The sequence below is a fragment of the Podarcis bocagei genome (genome assembly GCF_964188305.1).
Source record: "Podarcis bocagei genome assembly, chromosome: 6".
NCBI lineage: Eukaryota > Metazoa > Chordata > Lepidosauria > Squamata > Lacertidae > Podarcis > Podarcis bocagei.
Window position 1 is genome coordinate 31,506,946 of NC_138130.1, and position 20,214 is coordinate 31,527,159.

General features: G+C 44.2%; 1 protein-coding gene across 1 annotated transcript; it reads left to right on the plus strand.

The window, feature by feature from the left end:
• Window positions 1-766: 766 nt before the first annotated feature.
• RNF149 (ring finger protein 149) lies at window positions 767-18,126 on the plus strand. The gene is made up of 7 exons (XM_081198536.1): window positions 767-1,464; window positions 6,429-6,679; window positions 7,523-7,591; window positions 13,029-13,111; window positions 13,999-14,095; window positions 15,952-16,147; window positions 16,729-18,126. Exons 1-7 carry the CDS (start codon window positions 996-998, stop codon window positions 16,785-16,787), a joined length of 1,224 nt encoding a protein of 407 aa, XP_081054662.1. The 5' UTR covers window positions 767-995; the 3' UTR covers window positions 16,788-18,126.
• The last annotated feature ends 2,088 nt before the right edge of the window (window positions 18,127-20,214 follow it).

Sequence of the window (20,214 nt, forward strand, 5' to 3'; positions counted from 1 at the left end):
ATGCCTAACACATTGCCATAATCTTACCTAGAGATACTCATTTCTAGCATATCCCCCCCTCCCCAATTAAATGTTATGGATACATCCACACCATACATTTAAAGTACATGACGTCGCCAAGAGTCCTGGAAAACAGAGTTATATTGCCTCACAGTTACAATTGCCAGCACCCTTAAAGGACAGTCGCCAGGAATCAAGCGCCACATAACTAAATAAAATCTCCCCCACCGCACACACAAAGAATAATAATCTTGGGAACTGTAGTTTGGAAAGGTTGTTGGGAGTTGTAGCTCTGATGGATAAGCTACAGTTCCCAACATACTGTACTTGGGAAAGGGGAAATTGATTTATTATTTAAACATACATCATGTATACAGCCCAAGGGACAACTTGAGAAGTATTTAATGTTTGGTTTTTTTGTTTTTAGTATTTTGTTGGGAGCCACCCAGCGTGGCTGGGGAAACCCAGCCAGATGGGTGGGGTATAAATCATAAATAATAATAATTCTTCTTCTTACCCTGATCATTGAATCATTGACTATTCAATTCAACGAGGCTTACTCCCAGGTGCGTGGGGACTGCAGTTTTAGGCTGCGAGCCTACACACTTGGGCGCGAGGCGGACTGAATTCATGCACGACTCCTGAGTAGACAGGGCTGGGGTTGCCTGGGCGCGCGCGCAGCCCTTTGCTTTCTCCCCTGGGGAAGAAAAGGGGCAGGGGGCGGTTCCCAAACGAGCGCGCGCGCCAGGCTGCATTTATGAGGGAAGGGAAGGGCGGCGTTGCTTGGGCGCAGGAAGGAGGCCTGGCCGCCGAGTCCCCGCCTCCTTGCCTTTCTCCTGGCCTGGGCGGGCGTGCGGACGAGCCGGGCCGCCTCCCAGGGAAGGAAGGAAGGGGCGGGAACGCGGAGGTTGCCGCTTGCGCCGGCGCTGCCGCCTTTCGGTGCAGGCGGTCTGGGCGCTCCATTCGCCAAGCGCGCGCGCCTGTGGGGGTTTGCCATGGTGCTGTTGCGCCGCGTGGCGCTGCCTCTGCTGCTGGCGCTGGCGGCGGTGGGGTGCCCGCGGGTGGCCTGGTCCCTGGTGTGGTACACGGCCTGGGTGACCACCATGTACACCGAGCCCGGCACCAACCGCACGGTGCAGGAGAGCACCGAGAGCGGCCGCTACGGCGACGGCTCGCCCAAGGACAACGCGCAAGGCCTGGTGGGCATCCCCCGCGGCGGCGGCGGGGGAGCGGGGAGCGGCCGCCACATGGAAGGCTGCGCGCCGGGGATCGACTACGAGATCCCCAGGCCGCCCGGAGCGCAATTCGCGGGGACGCCTCCGTCGTGGATCGCTCTGGTGGCGCACGGGGGCTGCAGCTTGAAGGACAAAATCGCCAACGCCGTGAGGAAGCGGGCGGCTGCCGTGGTGATCTACAACGAGCCCAGGTTCGGCAACTCCACCCTGACCATGTCCTATAATTACGGTGAGTGATGCTGAAAGGGAAGAAGAGTTTGGGAAGTGGCAACTCGGGTAAGCTTGGAGTGGGGGGACCTTTGGGGTTTGGCGCATCGTGTATTCACATCAAAAGTGGGGAAGAAGGCTGCAGAAAAGTTCCCTGGAAGCAAGTGCCGTATGAATTTAGGGATGGTGTGGTGTGCCATGTGGCAGGCAGTGCCACAGGCTGCGCAAAGGTGGCGGATGCTACTTTTGAGTCCCATGTGAGAGCACACACTCCCCTGGCCCAGTCTGCGCTGTTTGTATTGTGCTTTGTTTTCAGAGAACATCTTCAAAAAGTTCTCTCCCCCACCTGTCGGGATAGTCTGTTTTACTACCTCGTTTGTGTAGGCAAGGCCTTAGTTTGGACCAAGCATCCCTCACATCTATGGCTGCACATGTGGAGCAGCAGAAGTTGGCTTGAGTAAGAACAAATTAGCCCTGTTGCATCAAACCAAAGGCAGCCCAGCACCTTGGTTTGTGTTCTGTCCTTTCTTTTCTATCCTTTACTTTCCTCCAAGAAGCTCAAGCTGCAATGATTGCCTTCACCCCCTTTATTTTGTCTTTATCATTTCCCTTTGAAGTAGGTTTTGGTGATACAGTGACTGGCCCAAGGTCTACCAGTGAGGTTTAAAGGATAATGGACCTGGTCATCTCATTATGCTCCTCACAGTGCCACACAGTTGTCAACTGAATGACTCCCAAGAAGTTCACAAATAGGGATGAAGCCTTTGCCGATTGCTGATCTTAGCAACTGGTTTTCAGTGGCACACTCCTGTGGACGTACTATATCTTTAAAGCACTCTTGAGGCACATCTCCAAAAGAATTCTGGGCACAATAGTTTTTCCTTCATAAAGTTACAATTCCCAGCAAACCTTAACCAACTACAGTGCCCAGAATTCTTTGTGGGAGGAAATGTGCTTCAAATGTGCTTTAAAGGCTGTGTCTACACAGTATTGCCTTTGAATATGGAAGTTCTGTGTAGCCATCGTTTCTTACAGCCATTATTCGACTTATCCACCAATGATTTGTTTAGCATTCTTTTAAAACCACCTAAACGTGAGTGTTCCTGCCATCCTAGCAGTTTGAAAGCACATCAAAGTGCAAGTAGATAAATAGGTATTGCTCCGGCGGGAAGGTAAACGCTGTTTCCGTGCTTCTCTGGTTCATCAGAAAGCAGCTTAGTCATGCTGGCCACATGACCCGGAAGCTGTACGCCGGCTCCCTCGGCCAATAAAGCGAGATGAGCGCTGCAACCCCAGAGTCGTCCACGACTGGACCTAATGGTCAGGGGTCCCTTTACCTTTAAACATGAGTGTAGGCTGTTGCTGCATCTTGTGACAATGAATCCTATAAATTAATTATGCACTGTGAAGAAATGCATCCTTTTGTCTGTCCTGAATCCAGGTCCTAGTTATTGTGTGAGAATAAAAAAATATTTCTGTATACTGTGCATAATTTTATTTCCCGCCCACCCCGCCCCCCATTAACTTCTTAGCATGGAAATGGAAGCCTAAAAAGCCTCAAACTAGAAAGTACTTTACTACTGAGCTACATAATCAGGAGTGCATACTGTAAACCGCCCTAAGACCTCCGGGTATAGGACGGTATTGAAGTAGTAATAATAATAATAATACTGCTTAGCAGTGAACCAAGAGGAGCAACGGAAGCTGTGCAAAAGTTACGCCAGGTTTAAGGGAAGGTAAACTCCTTACTCAGGGATCATTTGCCAAGTCTCTGGAAATAGGAACGGGGCTGAGCTTGTACAGCAGGTTTGTTTGGAGATGTGATTTGGTTTAGCAGGTTTGACACAGAAACAAGAGCAGCTGTGGGGAGGAGCAAGGAAATGAAGATGCTGAACGGGAGGCCTACAAAGTTGTATCGTTCCCTTTTATGAAAATGTGATATAGGACTTTTCAGATACAGTGGTACCTCGGTTTACAAACTTAATCCGTTCCGGAAGTCAGTTCTTAAACCGAAACCGTTCTTAAACTGTGGCAGTCTTTCCCTAATGAGGCCTCCTGCCGCCAGTGCCGTTATACCGTTCGGCTTCCATTCTTAGACAGAGGTAAAGTTTGCAAACCAGGACATTACTTCCGGTTTTGCAGAGTTCACAAACCAAATCGTTCTTAAAGCGGACTGTTCTTAAACCAAGGTACCAGTGTAGCTGAAAGAGAAAATGGTCAGTGCTTCTGTATGAAACACTGAATAAACAGAAAAGCAAGTTGTTTGGATCTAGTTATTTCAAAACACAGTAGCTTCCTGGATCCACATCCTGTATGCCTGCTACTTGATTGATATTTGATATTTATTACGGCCAATGGCCCATCACACGACAGTTTCCCACCAACATATATATACTTAAACCTCCAAGTTTAAAGTATGCCTGCTACCTGTTTGCAAGTTCCTCTAAATATTTTTTTGGCTTTGTAGCTTGTGCAGTTATACAAGAGGTGCAGGAAAGAAGCCTCAGCAGGCAGATACTATGTGCGCTTTTATAGGACACAGCATTCCATCAGCATTCAGAAATAAATGTGCTGTACTCAAAATGACCTGCATAAAGATGCTGAGCATGATTTTATAACTAACATTTTTTTTTTTTGCGAGGACAAGTATAAAGCCTCTTCTTGGGTGCATTTTGGTGTAATGGAGTGGAAAGCAGCATATGAAGTGATTGCAAGAATCGTTTGGGGAAAACAGCCTCAAGGAGACTGCATATGTATGATTCATCGCAGCAATATTTCAGGTTTCCTAAGTATTTTAAAAACTCTGTGGCTTGTTGAAAGCAAGACATAATGGAGCCAGATTGCATGAGCAGATGGGATCCCTGTATCATGTACAATAGAAGCCTGGTAACATACAGGTGCACTTTTGATGCATATTGGGTCGAAGGGAAGACACAGGAAAACCAGCTTGGGTGCCATTCAGAAAAGAAAGAAAACTACACAGCAATAATAGAATAAAAGCACAACATCCAAAGCCAAGGACAGCAGAGTTAAAACATTAAATATAAGAGAAATAAGAAAATGTTTTCGCTTCCAGTCTAAAAGTTACAGGGCAGTATAGCATTCCTAGTGGGGATTTCGATGGTAGGCTGACATATAACAGGGCTTTCAAAGATTATCTGCCACGGGCAGATCTCCATGGGAGGAGGTGGTCCTTCAGATTCTGGTAATGTGGCTCTAAGGAACACGGGTGGCGCTGTAGTCTAAACCACTGAGCCTCTTGGGCTTGCCGATCGGAAGGTCGGCAGTTCGAATCCCTGTGACGGGGTGAGCTCCCGTTTCTCTGTCCCAGCTCCTGCCAACCTAGCAGTTCGAAAGCACACTGGTGCAAGTAGATAAGCAGTTCGAAAGCACACTGGTGCGGCAGGAAGGTAAACAGAGTTTCAGTGCGCTCTGGCACTCATCATGGTCCTCCATGCGCCAGTAGCGGTTTAGTTATGCTGCCCACATGACCCGGAAAACTGTCTGTGGACAAATGCCAGCTCCCTTGTCCTATAGAGCGAGATGAGCGCTGCAACCCCATAGGCGCCTTTGGCTGGACTTAACCATCCAGGGGTCCTTTACCTTTACCAATGTGGCTCTAAGCAGTTTGTGTACTAGTCACCAGCACTTTGAATTGGACCCAGAAGCAAAACTGGAGTCTATGTCTACACATGGATTGTTTCCCATGGCCTTTTTGTGTGGGACCTCTTCTTCTGTCCTGACTTTTGTGGGGTGGGGGAATTGCATGTGGTTGGTTGATGCCTAGCTTGTAGCCCTGAGGCCAGAGTTTCATGAGTAGAGAAGTATTAAGTTCTCGTCCCCAAGCCCCAAATGCTACATATATGGAAATTGGAGATGAGGAAGGCTGATAAATGGAGGAACTGGTTAAGGGAAGCGTGGTTGAATCATGAATGGCCTGTTTCTTCTTTGATTAAAAACAAACATGTAGCATCTCTCTATTGCAACATTTGAGCATCCTGATTGACATCCTGATAACTTAAGAGGCCAAGGTACGCAACTGCTTCTTAAAAGTAGGTCACTGGAACTGTTTATATGCACTATATATTTTTCTTTTCTCGAACGCAGCCCTTCTCTGTGTTGTGAAATTAGTTATTGCATTTGCAGTGTCTGCAATCACTTTAGTCAGTGTTGAAGCATTTGCAAAATCAGAATATTGTCAGTTACAAACTTAATGTGGAGGAGGGATGTTTTTCTTATTGGCTTACTTATAGCAAAACAATGCTGTTGATCTTATTCCGCCTCTTCTGGGTTTTAAGCATACATATAGGAAGCACAGTAAAAGTTGAGCCAAAGTGCATGCTATTTAAAGTTTGGGAACAGGTGGGTGGCAAGTAAACATAGTTACATCGCAGGTCTATTCACCATCATTCATTGTATTTATATTTTCAAAACGAATCTTAATCTCAAACTAAATTTATGCATGATATGGCCTCTCATCCTTATGTGTAATCTTGCTTGGGCTGTCGGGTATGGCAATCTCAAGGAGCCAATAATCCAAAAACAACAAGGGTTTAGTAGAGAGGAAAACTCAAATATCAAGACACTCTTACGGTCCACTTGTCTCTTGATTGCAGATTTATAAACCATTTCACAACAAGAATTTACCAAAGTGGCATAGAATGAAATAAGATGAAATACAAAATATTACAAGCAGAAGACAGTGCCCTCCCCCTGCCAAAAAACCCAACAACCACAAATTGGCATGTGGGAATCTTGATAACCCTCAAATAGAAGGAGGACATCTCTATTATAAGGGGGAGAGCATGGCAGTTGTAGGACTTATTCTTGCATCGTATCCAACAACATGCTGGGTGGGATCTTGAAGGAAAAACTACAGCAAAATTACTTCTTGTGTACTTTATGTAAGGTTGCCTGGATTTCATACAGAGAATAAAAAAGTTGTGCAAGAGCCCACATGACTCCTGTTTTTCTTTCCCTTGACAGGTACTGGCAATGCAGTTGTAATTATGGTTGGATATCCCAAAGGCATGGAGATCTTGGAACTGGTGCGAAGAGGGATACCAGTGAGGATGTCTATTGGTGTTGGCAAGCAACACATGCAAGAATATATCACTGGACAGTCTGTTGTATTTGTATCGATTGCATTTATCACCATGATGATCATATCATTGGCATGGCTTATATTTTTTTATATACAGCGCTTCCTCTATAGCGGATCGCATTTTAGAAACCAGGTAATTACATGGGTGATTTTTCTTCTTCAATTTCTGTAGTGAAAAATGTTTGCTTGTAATTAGGGCTGCGAATCCTGTACTTAGTATAGAGAGAAGCACTGTTGCAATGGTTTTGATCTGAGTCTTACCTTCATGTGCATCTTGCCCGTTTACCAATATCCTGTGCTGTGGTGATCACACAGGGTCCCCGGACGTTTGACGGTCTATTGATCCCTGTGCCGCCACTGTGATTGCCTCTTCGCTGCCACCAACCCCTTTCCCTCGGGTACACATGGAGTCCAGACAGTTGTTAGCAGTAAATAATAATCAAGTTTATTGTTATAAACATGAACAAGTTTATGGTTTCGGTTAGTTTTTCTTGTCAGTTTCTTAATCTTAATTCCTTAACTGTCCTATACATTCCTAACAACTTCAAACTGATTATCCCAACTATCTGACTCCACCTAACAGTTCCTCTCACTCTCTCACAACACAACTCGACCAACCCACAGACTTATCCTCTCTTCCTTCTCCAACTCCCAACTCTCAAATGAACCACACAACTCCCGACTCTAACTCTAACCCCTCCCCTCGGGTTCCCACTGGCCAATCACTTCACACTCATTTAACCCTTTCCTTATGACCCACCTAGGAGGCAAACGCCACATGTGCACATTCCCATTTCATGTGTTAACACTTGGCCAACATAGGAAACAGGATTGCTTTTGTGCCTTTCAGTTAAAGGGAACCCTTAGATCTTGGATAAGTGGAGTTGTTAGATTACTCGGCGTCTCAGGTGGTTTCTCATAGAATCTCATTTAAATATGCACTACTGATTGAATTGGTTGTGTTGTTGTTTTTTAGGGCCATAGAGAAGAAACCATAAAAGCAATTGGCCAGCTTCCACTGCATATTGTAAAGCATGAAGATAAGGTAATGTCAATCAGACTAATGTAGATGGAAACGTCTTCCATTAGCACAGTTTCTTTAAAATGAAATGAAAGATAGCTTGGTCAGAAGAGCATGAGACTCTTATTCTTAGGGTCATGGGTCTGAGCCCCACATTGGCCAGAATATTCCTGCTTTACAGGGGATTGAACTAAATTGGGCTTAGGGCTCTCATATTTACGGGACCGCCTCTCCTGGTATGCCCCGCAGAGGACCTTAAGGTCCATGAATAATCACAGTTTAGAGGTCCCAGGCCCTAAGGAAGTCAGATTATCCTCCACCAGGGCCAGGGCCTTCTCAGTGATGGCTCCGACCTGGTGGATGCTCTGTCCCATGAGACCAGGGCCCTGCAGGATTAAACTTCCTTCCGCAGGGCATGTAGGACAGAGCTATTCCGCCTGGCTTTCAATTTGAACTTAGCCTGATCTTTCCTTCCCCTTCCTTCCCTCCCCCTCCCCTTTTTATGAAGATTACCCGCTCTGGGATCCCACAGCTAATTCTCACCTGGTCTCCTCGCTGGCCCAAATAGGACTAATTTAGACAGCTAGCCCTGGTGATCATCTAATGTTTATTTGATGGATTTTCCCCCTAAATTAATTTTTGAATTCTGAATTTATTGTTATTCACTTTTATACTGTATTTTATGCTTTTTTTGTTGCATCAATTAAGTGTTTAAAATTTGTTATTAGCAGCCCTGAGCCTGGTTTTCTGAACCGGGAAGGGCGGGTATAAATAAAAAATTTTTATTATTATTATTTATTATTATATTAAATGACCCTCACGGTCCCTTCCAACTCCTCAGTTCTGTGATTCTGTGAACTTCCTTTGCCTGGTTACATACACAGGTAGGTGTATGTAGAATCCATTGGTTGCTCCATACACCCAAGAGAACTTCATCAATAGCAGCTTGTGATGACAATTGTAAGCTGTTTCTGAAACCAATGAGCTTTTTAAAAAAACTCTGTGATATGGCAAAAACAGAACAATAATAATAGAACAAGCATTCCAGAATGCAAACCCAAGGTCTTAGGCATGCCAAAAGTATCTTTTTTAAAAAAAACAAAACAAAAAACCACGCTGTTTCTGAGAAAGGGAGTCTCATGTTCTTGTTTGCTCTAAAACCCTAGGTCATGAGTCTATAATTTGTTCAGTGCGCCACATAATTGTACAAGAAGACACACAAGTACAAAATTGTACATAATTGTTCTTAGTTATGGGAACTGCTCTGAATTTCTGGCGCTAACACAGTAATATAATAATATCAGTTGGACTTGGCAATAATTTGTGAAGATGATCTAACTGATACCAAATGCTAATATGACTGAGCCACGCCTGGATACTTACAGCAGAGTGTTCATAATTGCCCAAACAGATTTAATAGGTTTCTCTGGGCAGAGCCAATAGCAGCAAAAGTCTTGCTGTTGCTACTTGGCCAAGTTAAACCATTTTATAGCTATGTATTTTAGCATCAAGTGTCCTGATCATCACGTGAACCGTATATGAGTGGTTTAAGAGATTGCATAAAATAAATGCAGATATATATATATATATATATGCAGGTTTTGGTGTCTTCGGGTGTCTTCCCGTGTAAGAGTTGGGGTGTCTAGGCGACGTTTCGACGAGGTCTCACTCGTCATCTTCAGGCTGGTGCTTTCGGCTTCTTGTTACTGGAACAGAGCAGGATCTCAGTGTTTGAGTTCCTATAAATACTGTTGAGGGGGTGTGGTGTATAGCCTCCAACGTTCTGGGCAGAGAGGAAGTTCCCAGGTTAGTGTGCCTTTTCTTCTTTTGTTCATTAATTACTTGAGGGATATCTTGAGAGATTTCTTGAGTGATATTCTGAGTACCATTTAGGAGGGTCATTAGGTGTGAATTAGTTGCTAAAGCTTTCGTGTCTTGACCTCTTGAGCTTGTGAAGAGTTTTTCTGAGAAGATGGCTGTACTGCACTTAGTTGTGCTCTGGCTTGGCTTCGTGTATAGGGGCGAGCTGTGGTTTTGTGCCCTGTGCCAGCCAGATCTGTGTAGGGATTGCAGGGGGGTGCAGCATCCGGAGGTGCCACTATGGTTTGGCTACTGGATGGTGTCTGTAATTTATCTGTGGAGAGGGTCTGGGTTTGGGTCTGGTGTGGTTGATTGGAGATGGCGTTCTGTGTGCCTCTGGTTCTGGTGTCGGTTTTTGTGGGGAGGGCTAATTTCCAGATGTCTGGCAGGCGGGACGTGTCGTCACGCTTGTTCATGTTGTGAGGGTGTTTCTGAGGGTGGTACTCAGAATATCACTCAAGAAATCTCTCAAGATATCCCTCAAGTAATTAATGAACAAAAGAAGAAAAGGCACACTAACCTGGGAACTTCCTCTCTGCCCAGAACGTTGGAGGCTATACACCACACCCCCTCAACAGTATTTATAGGAACTCAAACACTGAGATCCTGCTCTGTTCCAGTAACAAGAAGCCGAAAGCACCAGCCTGAAGATGACGAGTGAGACCTCGTCGAAACGTCGCCTAGACACCCCAACTCTTACACGGGAAGACACCCGAAGACACCAAAACCTGCATTCCTGTACCCGTGAAAATCTACGAAAGCAAATATATATATATATATATGCTTTCGTAGATTTTCACGGGTACAGGAATGCAGGTTTTGGTGTTTTCGGGTATCTTCCCGTGTAAGAGTTGGGGTGTCTAGGCGACGTTTCGACGAGGTCTCACTCGTCATCTTCAGGCTGGTGCTTTCGGCTTCTTGTTACTAGAACAGAGCAGGATCTCAGTGTTTGAGTTCCTATAAATACTGTTGAGGGGGTGTGGTGTATAGCCTCCAACGTTCTGGGCAGAGAGGAAGTTCCCAGGTTATTGTGCCTTTTCTTCTTTTGTTCATTAATTAATTACTTGAGGGATATCTTGAGTGATTTCTTGAGTGATATTCTGAGTACCACTTAGGAGGGTCATTAGGTGTGGATTAGTTGCTAAAGCTTTCGTGTCTTGACCTCTTGAGCTTGTGAAGAGTTTTTTTGAGTTTTTCTGAGAAGAGTTTTTCTGAGAAGATGGCTGTACTGCACTTAGTTGTGCTCTGGCTTGGCTTCGTGTATAGCTTCGATGTTGTATCTCTCTTCACACAAGTGCCCATTAATGAAGCCTTGACAGCCATTCAAAACAAATACAATCCCCCCGAATACATCCTGGACCTGACCAACCACTGCCTAACCAACACGTACTTCATCCACAATGGACAAAGATACAAACAGATAGAAGGAGCACCTATGGGATCACCCCTCTCACCGGTCATCGCAAATCTGTACATGGAACACTTTGAAACCAATGCTTTAGACAAGTCAGAACACAAACCCAAACTTTGGCTCAGATATGTTGACGACACCTTTGTAATTTGGCCACACGGGAAGGAAAAACTAGATAGCTTCCTCACACATCTCAACAGCCTACACCCCAAAATACAATTCACTATGGAAATAGAAGCCAACAACCAACTTCCCTTCCTTGACGTCCTAATCTACAAAAAACCTGATGGCTCCCTAGGACACACTATCTACCGGAAAAAAACACACACCAACCGCTACTTACATGCACAATCACACCACCACCCTGCACAAATAAACTCCGTAGCCAAGACTCTCATCTCCAGAACCAAACGCCTGGCTGACGAAGACCACTTGACAACTGAGTTACAGAATCTCTCAAATGTGTTAATCGCCAACGGATACCAGCAAAACAGGGTTACGAAGCTAATCCAAAAAGAAACACCCCCCAAAAACCAAGACACAGAAGAAAACAATGGCATGGCCCTCCTTCCTTATATCAAGGGCACCACAGATAAAATTAGCAAAATCCTCCATAAACACAATATCAAAACAGCCTTTTGCACCAACCAAAAAATAGCCAATATCCTCAGAAACCCAAAAGATAAAATCCAGTTAGAAAACCAAGGGGTCTATGAAATACCCTGCAAAGTCTGCCCAGCCACGTACATTGGACAAACAAACAGACGAATAAATGCACGTATCGCAGAACACAAGAATGCCGTCAAAAAAGAAGAAAAAACTTCCTCTCTTTACCAACACATGAAAGAAACAGGACACGAAATTAATTTTGCAGATTCCAAATTGCTCTTTAACATGGAACATCACCACAAGAGAATAATCATGGAAGCCATCGAGATAGAGAAACACCCTCACAACATGAACAAGCGTGACGACACGTCCCGCCTGCCAGACATCTGGAAATTAGCCCTCCCCACAAAAACCGACACCAGAACCAGAGGCACACAGAACGCCATCTCCAATCAACCACACCAGACCCAAACCCAGACCCTCTCCACAGATAAATTACAGATACCATCCAGTAGCCAAACCATAGTGGCACCTCCGGATGCTGCACCCCCCTGCAATCCCTACACAGATCTGGCTGGCACAGGGCACAAAACCACAGCTCGCCCCTATACACGAAGCCAAGCCAGAGCACAACTAAGTGCAGTACAGCCATCTTCTCAGAAAAACTCTTCTCAGAAAAACTCAAAAAAACTTCACAAGCTCAAGAGGTCAAGACACGAAAGCTTTAGCAACTAATCCACACCTAATGACCCTCCTAAGTGGTACTCAGAATATCACTCAAGAAATCACTCAAGATATCCCTCAAGTAATTAATGAACAAAAGAAGAAAAGGCACAATAACCTGGGAACTTCCTCTCTGCCCAGAACGTTGGAGGCTATACACCACACCCCCTCAACAGTATTTATAGGAACTCAAACACTGAGATCCTGCTCTGTTCTAGTAACAAGAAGCCGAAAGCACCAGCCTGAAGATGACGAGTGAGACCTCGTCGAAACGTCGCCTAGACACCCCAACTCTTACACGGGAAGATACCCGAAAACACCAAAACCTGCATATATATATATATATATATATATATATATATATATATATATATAGCTAGGTTGGCCAAATCTGCTGATGCCAAGCAACATATATTGGTTGTGGCTGAACTTTATAGTCCAGCGTCCTGAATAACTTGGTTTACTTGATTTCTGCTCCTGACTTAGAGACTACAAATATTCTAACTTAAGTCTCACCCTATTTGAGTATCAATGGAAATTTCAGGTAAGACCTGTATGGAATACCTGTATTCCATACATGTAGCTTGCTGTATTTTCACTTGGCTTGAAATTGATCAGCTCACTATTTTCCAGCCAATTTTTGTAATCTGTTATGGTATTTCAACATTTAGAATTTGAGTTGGCCGCTTTGCAGATACAAAGATACTTGCTGTGTATTCTTAACTTGGTATTTCAGATTAAGTTAGTCTTTTTGTATCATTTGTGTGCTCTGTAACGTTGCATTTCTTTAGAAATTTTTGTCCTGGTATCTGAATTGCTTCCCTGCTTATTTTCCCCTGCTTATTTCTTCTTCTACAGGGCTTGAATGTCGATGCTGAAAATTGCGCTGTATGCATTGAAAACTACAAACCAAAGGATATCGTTCGAATCCTGCCTTGCAAGTAAGCTTATTAAAATTTGCTTCAGTGGGGTATCATTACTTGGGAACTATTTAACAAAACTCATTAAAAAAAAATTGAGTCCCCAGTGTTTTTAAGATTGGAGAAAGATAAGTGCACAGTAGCTTTTTGATTTATTTTTCATTCAAGCCTATAAACTCGCAGGTAAAGCATCCTTGTTTTGTACAGTGCTGGCGATAGGGAGGCGTTCGTTCAGTTCTTCCAACTTCTGTGCCCTAAAAACAAGGATGAGGAACTTGTGGCTGCTGGACAGCGTTTCCTGACAAGTTGTCCAGAGTGGGTTCCATGAAGTGGGTGCCACCACATTGAAATGCCCTGTTACGAGTAGATTGTCAAAACCAACCTCAGGGGCGTGTGCTGCCAGCAGAAGGCTCTTTCCCAGTTCGGGGATGGAATAGGGCACTATGGGAGATGGCAGCTTCTCAAATTACCAGGTCCTAAGTTTTTTAGGGATATATCTCTCTATCAATATCTATCTTGGCTTGCTAGCAAATTAGCAGCCAGGGCAGATCCTTCAAAGGGGGGCATTATATGCTGGTGATACCGGGCCTCATTCAGCCGCTGAGCACAGCATTCTGTGCTAGCTGAAATTTCCAGACCATCCCCCAGGCGCGACCCCATACAGTCATTCAGTGGTTCGTGTGCCACTGTTAACTACAGATTTAATTTCTGCGGGAGCTTGAATTGCATAGTTACCCTGGATCTTGTCAAGGTGGGGATTGTTTTCGGCCTGCTCAGCAAACGCTGCAATGCTGCCTTATCGAAGTTTTGCTTTAGATAAGCTTTTTTTGTTCCTTTAATTTTGCCAAATTTCATTGCATAAAAGAACAGCCCTTATATTTGATTTCAAAACTATGATGTCTCTTCAGGCACGTCTTTCACAGGCATTGCCTCGATCCCTGGCTGCTGGAACACAGAACGTGTCCAATGTGCAAACTAGATGTCATCAAAGCTCTCGGATATTGGGTAGGTTGGAAATGTGTAACTTAATCTGTGATAAGGCTCTAGGCATCCTGTTTGGGGCCAAGTAATACCTGCGCCAGCCAAGCATCCAGCCAGCCACGGCATATTACTTTCTGCAGGGAGGAGCCCAAGCTGGTTTTATCTAGAGAAGGTGCCTGTTGTTATGGTGAATTCAGTTCTGCATAACCAGAAGCCGGAAATCTGTCTCGTTGAACTTCACCAGTGAAAACTAGGTACATGTTGACGAAACAATCTGGCAAGAGCAACCAAACCAAGATCAAAACTCAATACTGCTGACTGCAAAGTACCAGCTTGCCTCTCCCACCCCCACCCCCCATCATATGTTCTCCTTGTATAGGACCAAATCTCAGGCTCAGACTCCTTCTTGTCCCAGTGGCTCATTTCCTAAATCACTGTAGTTGGGCAGACATTCAGCTCCTCAGTGAGAAGACTCATTGAGTTAGGTCCGCTGTGCTACAATCTCTTCCAGCCATCCAGGATGTGAGCCTGAACCAGTACGTTTCTGAGCACAATTCAAAGTGTTGGTGCTGACCTTTAAAGCCCTAAACGGCCTCGGTCCAGTATATCTGAAGGAGCGTCTTCACCCCCATCGTTCTGCCCGGACACTGAGGTCCAGCTCTGAGGGCCTTCTGGCGGTTCCCTCACTGCGAGAAGCCAAGTTACAGGGAACCAGGCAGAGAGGGCCTTCTCGGTAGTGGCACCCTCCCTGTGGAACGCCCTCCCACAAGATGTCAAAGAGAACAACAACTACCAGCCTTTTAGAAGACATCTGAAGGCAGCCCTGTTTAGGGAAGCTTTTAATGTTTGATGTATTACGGTATTTTAATATTTTTTGGGAAGCCGCCCAGAGTGGCTGGGGAAGCCCAGCCAGATGGGCGGGGTATAAATAATATATTATTATTATTATTATTATTAATATTATTGCAGCAGAATCCATGTTTGGTCTGAAGAGGTCTTCAGGCTCAGTCCATAGCATCTCATTTAGCAGGCCTGGGGAAGTTTTTTCTCTCCCTGATTGATAATCCTGGGAAGTTTCACCAGTCTGGGTATCTGAGATGGAATGTGTGTGTTGTGATTGCTGAGCTACCACACAGGCAGTTGTCTAAAAGCAGCTTGGCTCAGCTCAGTTGCTAATTTTAGACATGCCCCCTGAAAACGGATGTGTTTCTATAAATGAGTGGCTGCCACTGTTGAGATGTGTATAAAGCTGCCCCTGGTGGTGCATTTATTTGGCAAAGCAGTTTTGCTGATTTCAGAATTAAGTGTGGGGGTGGTCATAGCTGCGGTGTGCCAACATGTGGGCTTGGGAAAGCAGTTTGACCTCACCCCCAAAGGCACACGCCCTGATTTTCTCCTGAGACAGGCAAATACCAACCAAAATACCTGTGTTGTGCTCCATCCTGCCTTCTGGATATATTACAGTGTGAAAGGAGTTAGGAAATTGGCTTCTAAGTTTTGGTTTAAAAGTGTGTGTGTGTTTTCCCGGTACATTAGCTTGACCTCTTTTCCCTTCTCCCCCACCCCTTTTCAAGGGGTCAAGTCTTGCTCAGGGGTCAGCAGACCTTTTCAGCAGGGGGCCGGTCCACTGTCCCTCAGACCTTGTGGGGGGCTGGACTATATGGGGGGGAATGAGCGAATTCCTATGCCCCACAAATAACCCAGAGATGCATTTTAAATAAAAGCACACATTCTACTCATGTAAAAACACCCTGATTCCCAGACAATCCGTGGGCCGGATTTAGAAGGCGATTGGGCCAGATCCAGCCCCCAGGCCTTAGTTTTCCTACCCATGGTCTTGCTGGTTAACACTTCTTTCTCCACCCCCTTCAACTTCAAAGGGAGGGCCTGCAGATGAACAAGAAGTTGCAATGCCTGAATCAACAAGTGGCAGCATGTTGGCCGAGAGCTGGAGTATTGCTGTGCCAGAAGAGAACAGAAATGAAACAAGTGACTTATCAGCATCTTCTGCTAACGGATCTGCATCAAGTAGTAACGGTTTAAAAGAGGATGCAGGTGAAAGAACAGCCTTACTTGGTATGTCATGTTTCTTTTTTGTAGGAACTGATATCCTAGAAACCAGATGTCAGATTCAGCATCTCAGTTGAACTGTAGATGTACTTAAAAACCTTGATTATCTCACTCAGCTGGGCAAATCAAAGGAGGTTCCCATGCTGTTTTTTGTAGATCAGAGCACTAATCCCAAACTCCTTTGCATACTTTATGAAGGTCTTTGCTGTGGTCATGCTGCAGGAAGAGCATAACACAATTGTAAACATGGATCAACAGAAATGATACTAAAGGGGGGATATATGTTTCACTCTTTGAGGATAGAAACTCAAGCTGAACTTAGATGAGGAGAGGCTGACTTGAAAGAACAATATTTTATTCTAGGAAATTGCCCATAACCCTGAATAGCGTTTGTGAGGATAAATGTTTTGGGAATTCAGAATTCATTTGCCTTCAAGACTAAACCATGATGCTTTTGTTAATGCAAATTGTTTTTAGCTTAGATGACTTGGTTCCCAGTTAAATGATGCACTTTAGGCATGTGTTATAATTTCTATACTATAGACAGTGGAACTCAAAGAGTATTAAACATGTTATGTCTTTTCTAGAAACGGATGGCAGAGATAATCGACTTGAAGAACACCTGTCTAATGGAAACACTGTATGAAAGCTTGACAGCTTGAACTGGGGGTGAAATGTCTATTTTGTTTTGTTTAAATGCTGTGGACTTGTGTCTAGCTTAAATGTGTTACTTTTCTAATTCACGTTTCAAAAGGGCTAATAACTAGAGGCTTTGCTTTGTAAGAAGAGTAATACCTGATACAAAATGCAATAACTCTAGTATGAGTTCCTTCTTTTGACCAAAAATGAGAGTTGAGAAATGAGACAAATTTATGAGCTTGGGAGGGTTGGTGAGAACCAGAAGGAAAAATATCTGTTGCTACTTAGAAAACTGGCCTATTTTATTTTTTTTGCACTTGTTGAGATTGCTGCTCTTTTTCCATGGAGATTTCTCTTTGCAACTTCTTTTATAAGAAAACTGGTTCTCTTTCTTTGCTTGGTTTCCTTGTCCCTTGGTTTGTAGGGACACAAATCGAGTTAAGGAAGGGAGCTCCCAAGTGAAAACTCCCCCTGGAAAAAGAGTAAAAAGTAATCTCTGTGCCAGAACAGCTATTACAAGATCAATACTAGGAGTACAAATTGCACAGGTTAACAGATAAATGTGGGTGATTTATGATAAATGTACATATAGCACATATGCAACACTAAGGTTTACTTTTTTAAAATTGTGTTTTGAGTGCATAGTTTGGACCTGCAAAGTATTCCAGTAGTTGTGAGAATTTCTGCCACGTGCTTGCCGGAAAACCTGATGACTTTTTCATTTGCCTGTTAGGTCAATAACTTTAAGTTGTGCCACACAGTTATTGTAGCTGGCAGGCAATCTATTAGTGCCTCGGGCAACGCTAACGAGCTACCTTTGACTGTGAAACACAGTGGTGCAGCAGTTGTTCATGTTGCACATGGAGAGTAATTTAACTTAAACTCTTCTCCACTCTTTCCCTTCACTGTTGTTGTTTTTTGTATGCTGTTTTTGGATTTTTCTCTACCTTAATTCATTCCTGAGATGTTTGTAAAGTTATTGTTTCTGTTATGCAAAGGATTGTTAGATGCTTCCAAGTAGAGGTTTGCACAATATAGTTACTGGGTTTTTTTTACTGTGCTAGATTAGCAGTATTGTGCCTTAGAGTAGCTGAAAAGCACTAAGCCTGAAGTGTATAAAATAGATACCACTGCACTGTTTAATTTTTACCTCTGCTTCAGGTAAATCTATATAACAATAAGCTCTAGAGGAAAATGGTGAATTGTGTATTTATAGTTCTCTTAAGCGTTGGATGAACATTTTAGAATTCTAATAGTTATAAATGAATGTACGGAATCATACCGCCAAGTCTGTAAGAAACGTTTTGCACCGTGTTTAAACTTAGATATTTGGTAAGGTGCTTTTTTTAATGTCAGAGAAAATATGCAACCTAGTACTTAAATTGGATCAGTATTTAATTTCAGTATTTTCAAGTTTGGGGAAGAGAAATTCAAACATGGGTGGGGGCAGATGCAGGAAGAAACAGGGTGAAGATTCTGATAGAAATCCTACCAAAATATTCTGGGGGGACCTCGCCACCTTCTCTGATGAGAGTAACCCAGCCACATGTCATGAATTAAAATTTGTCTCCGCAAGACCTGCCTGCATCTTACAGCCAGCACTTAATGGAGTGGACCATGCCATGCGTCTTCAAACAATATGGATGCTGCTTTCAAAAAGGAACTGCCTTTGAACTATTCAGTCACTCATCTTTCCCTACATCCTTAGCACAAAGCGGAAGCGTTACTTGGTTAGTTGTTTTCAGCACATCACAACTCCGGCTTAGCATCACGGAAAAAGCAGGACGTCATTTTTTGTGTGCCTTGAAAGTCTCCAGGTCCTTCCTAACATTTGCAATGTAGCACCTGCCTTGGAGAAAGCAGTACGGTGAGTACCAACTACATTTCCCCCCTGTCAAAAGGGTTGGGTTTATGATTGTATTTCTTCCTGGGCTTATTTCTTAAAGGTCTGGGAAAGCAGCCAATAACAGTCATGTTAAAACTTAATGGAGCATGTGAACCAGAGTTTTTGAATATGGAGTCCACATCTAGCTGCTAGGCACTAAATGTGCTTTACCTGTCCCTCTTTGAATATAGCATCTTGGAAACTTGGCTGTAGGTAGATGTGTAGAAACATGCAGGTGGTGTCTGGTGGGAAGGGAAGAGTTTCCCATGGCAACAGGGTATGATTTCTGCGTTATGTGCAATTTAGTTCCTATCCTAGAGCTGTTCTGTAAGCCTTATTGCTCTCTATGTCTTTATCCATCCCCACCCCAAAGCCCAAGGAGGAAACAGGCATCTTGGAAGCAGATTCAGTTATGCAAATTATATAGGTAAATTATCTAAAGTAAATTATAAGTAAGCAGATTATATAATCTGAACATGGCATCTGACCTTGGACAATTAGAATTGTTTGTTTTTTCTGAGATGGGCTGCTAATCGTTCGATTTCTGTATGGCTTTGTGTGCTGCTGAGGAGTGATGACAAAAAAGGCCGAATTGCAGTGCCTGTTAACAGTTTTCTCTCTAAAAGGCACGATGACAAAACCTCCTGAAGCGACCTCTTCGTCTGACCTCAGTAACATCACACAAAGTAAAATGACAGAGCTACGTGAACTTTAAAATTAGACTATCTCTTGCCTGCAAATGGTCAATATCGCCTAAGTACGGATAGATGCTGCATTCAGATATATCTGCAACTGACCTTGTGCTTCTCATTCCCTCCTTCCATTTTGCTAAATGGGAGAAGTCTGAAGTCAGCAAGCCAACAATGAAACATGGTTTGGGGGTTTTAGTTTGGGGAAACCCAATAATGGAAACTTACAAATCTTCCCTCCTTGCATGTGGGATGGTGCCATTATGTTTGAGCAGCATCTTTAGGCCCAAGGATTAGCTTGCCTTGACTAACGTTCTAAAATACCTCTGCCTAGGCACTCTTTGTATAGTAGGGACCACTCCCACTATTCAAATGTACATTGGCCTTGAGTTCTTGGTGTGCTTTTTCATAGGCACTCTTTGTAGGCATCTCTTCCTCGAGCAATTCCTTGTCGCTGGCAATATACTACTTTAAGACAAGGGTGGGGGGAACCTGTGGCCTTCCAAAAGGTAAAGGGACCCCTGACCATTAGGTCCAGTCGTGACCGACTCTGGGGTTGCAGCGCTCATCTCGCTTTACTGGCCGAGGGAGCCGGCGTACAGCTTCCAGGTCATGTGGCCAGCATGAGTAAGCTGCTTCTGGCGAACCAGAGCAGTGCACGGAAATGCCGTTTGCCTTCCCACCTATTTATCTACTTGCACTTTGACATGCTTTCGAACTGCTAGGTTGGCAGGAGCAGGAACCGAGCAACGGGAGCTCACCCCGTCATGGGGATTCAAACCGCCGACCTTCTGATCAGCAATCCTAGGCTCTGTGGTTTAACCCACAGCGCCACCCACGTCCCTCTTCCAAAAGGTGCT

What these genes read in the sequence shown, in the direction of transcription:
- RNF149 (XM_081198536.1), top strand. Translation starts at nt 996, where the DNA reads ATGGTGCTGTTGCGCCGCGTGGCGCTGCCTCTGCTGCTGGCGCTGGCG. An exon ending in GACCATGTCCTATAATTACG is followed by an intron (nt 1,465 to 6,428) that starts GTGAGTGATGCT and finishes TTCCCTTGACAG; the next exon opens with GTACTGGCAATGCAGTTGTA. An exon ending in GTTCGAATCCTGCCTTGCAA is followed by an intron (nt 13,112 to 13,998) that starts GTAAGCTTATTA and finishes ATGTCTCTTCAG; the next exon opens with GCACGTCTTTCACAGGCATT.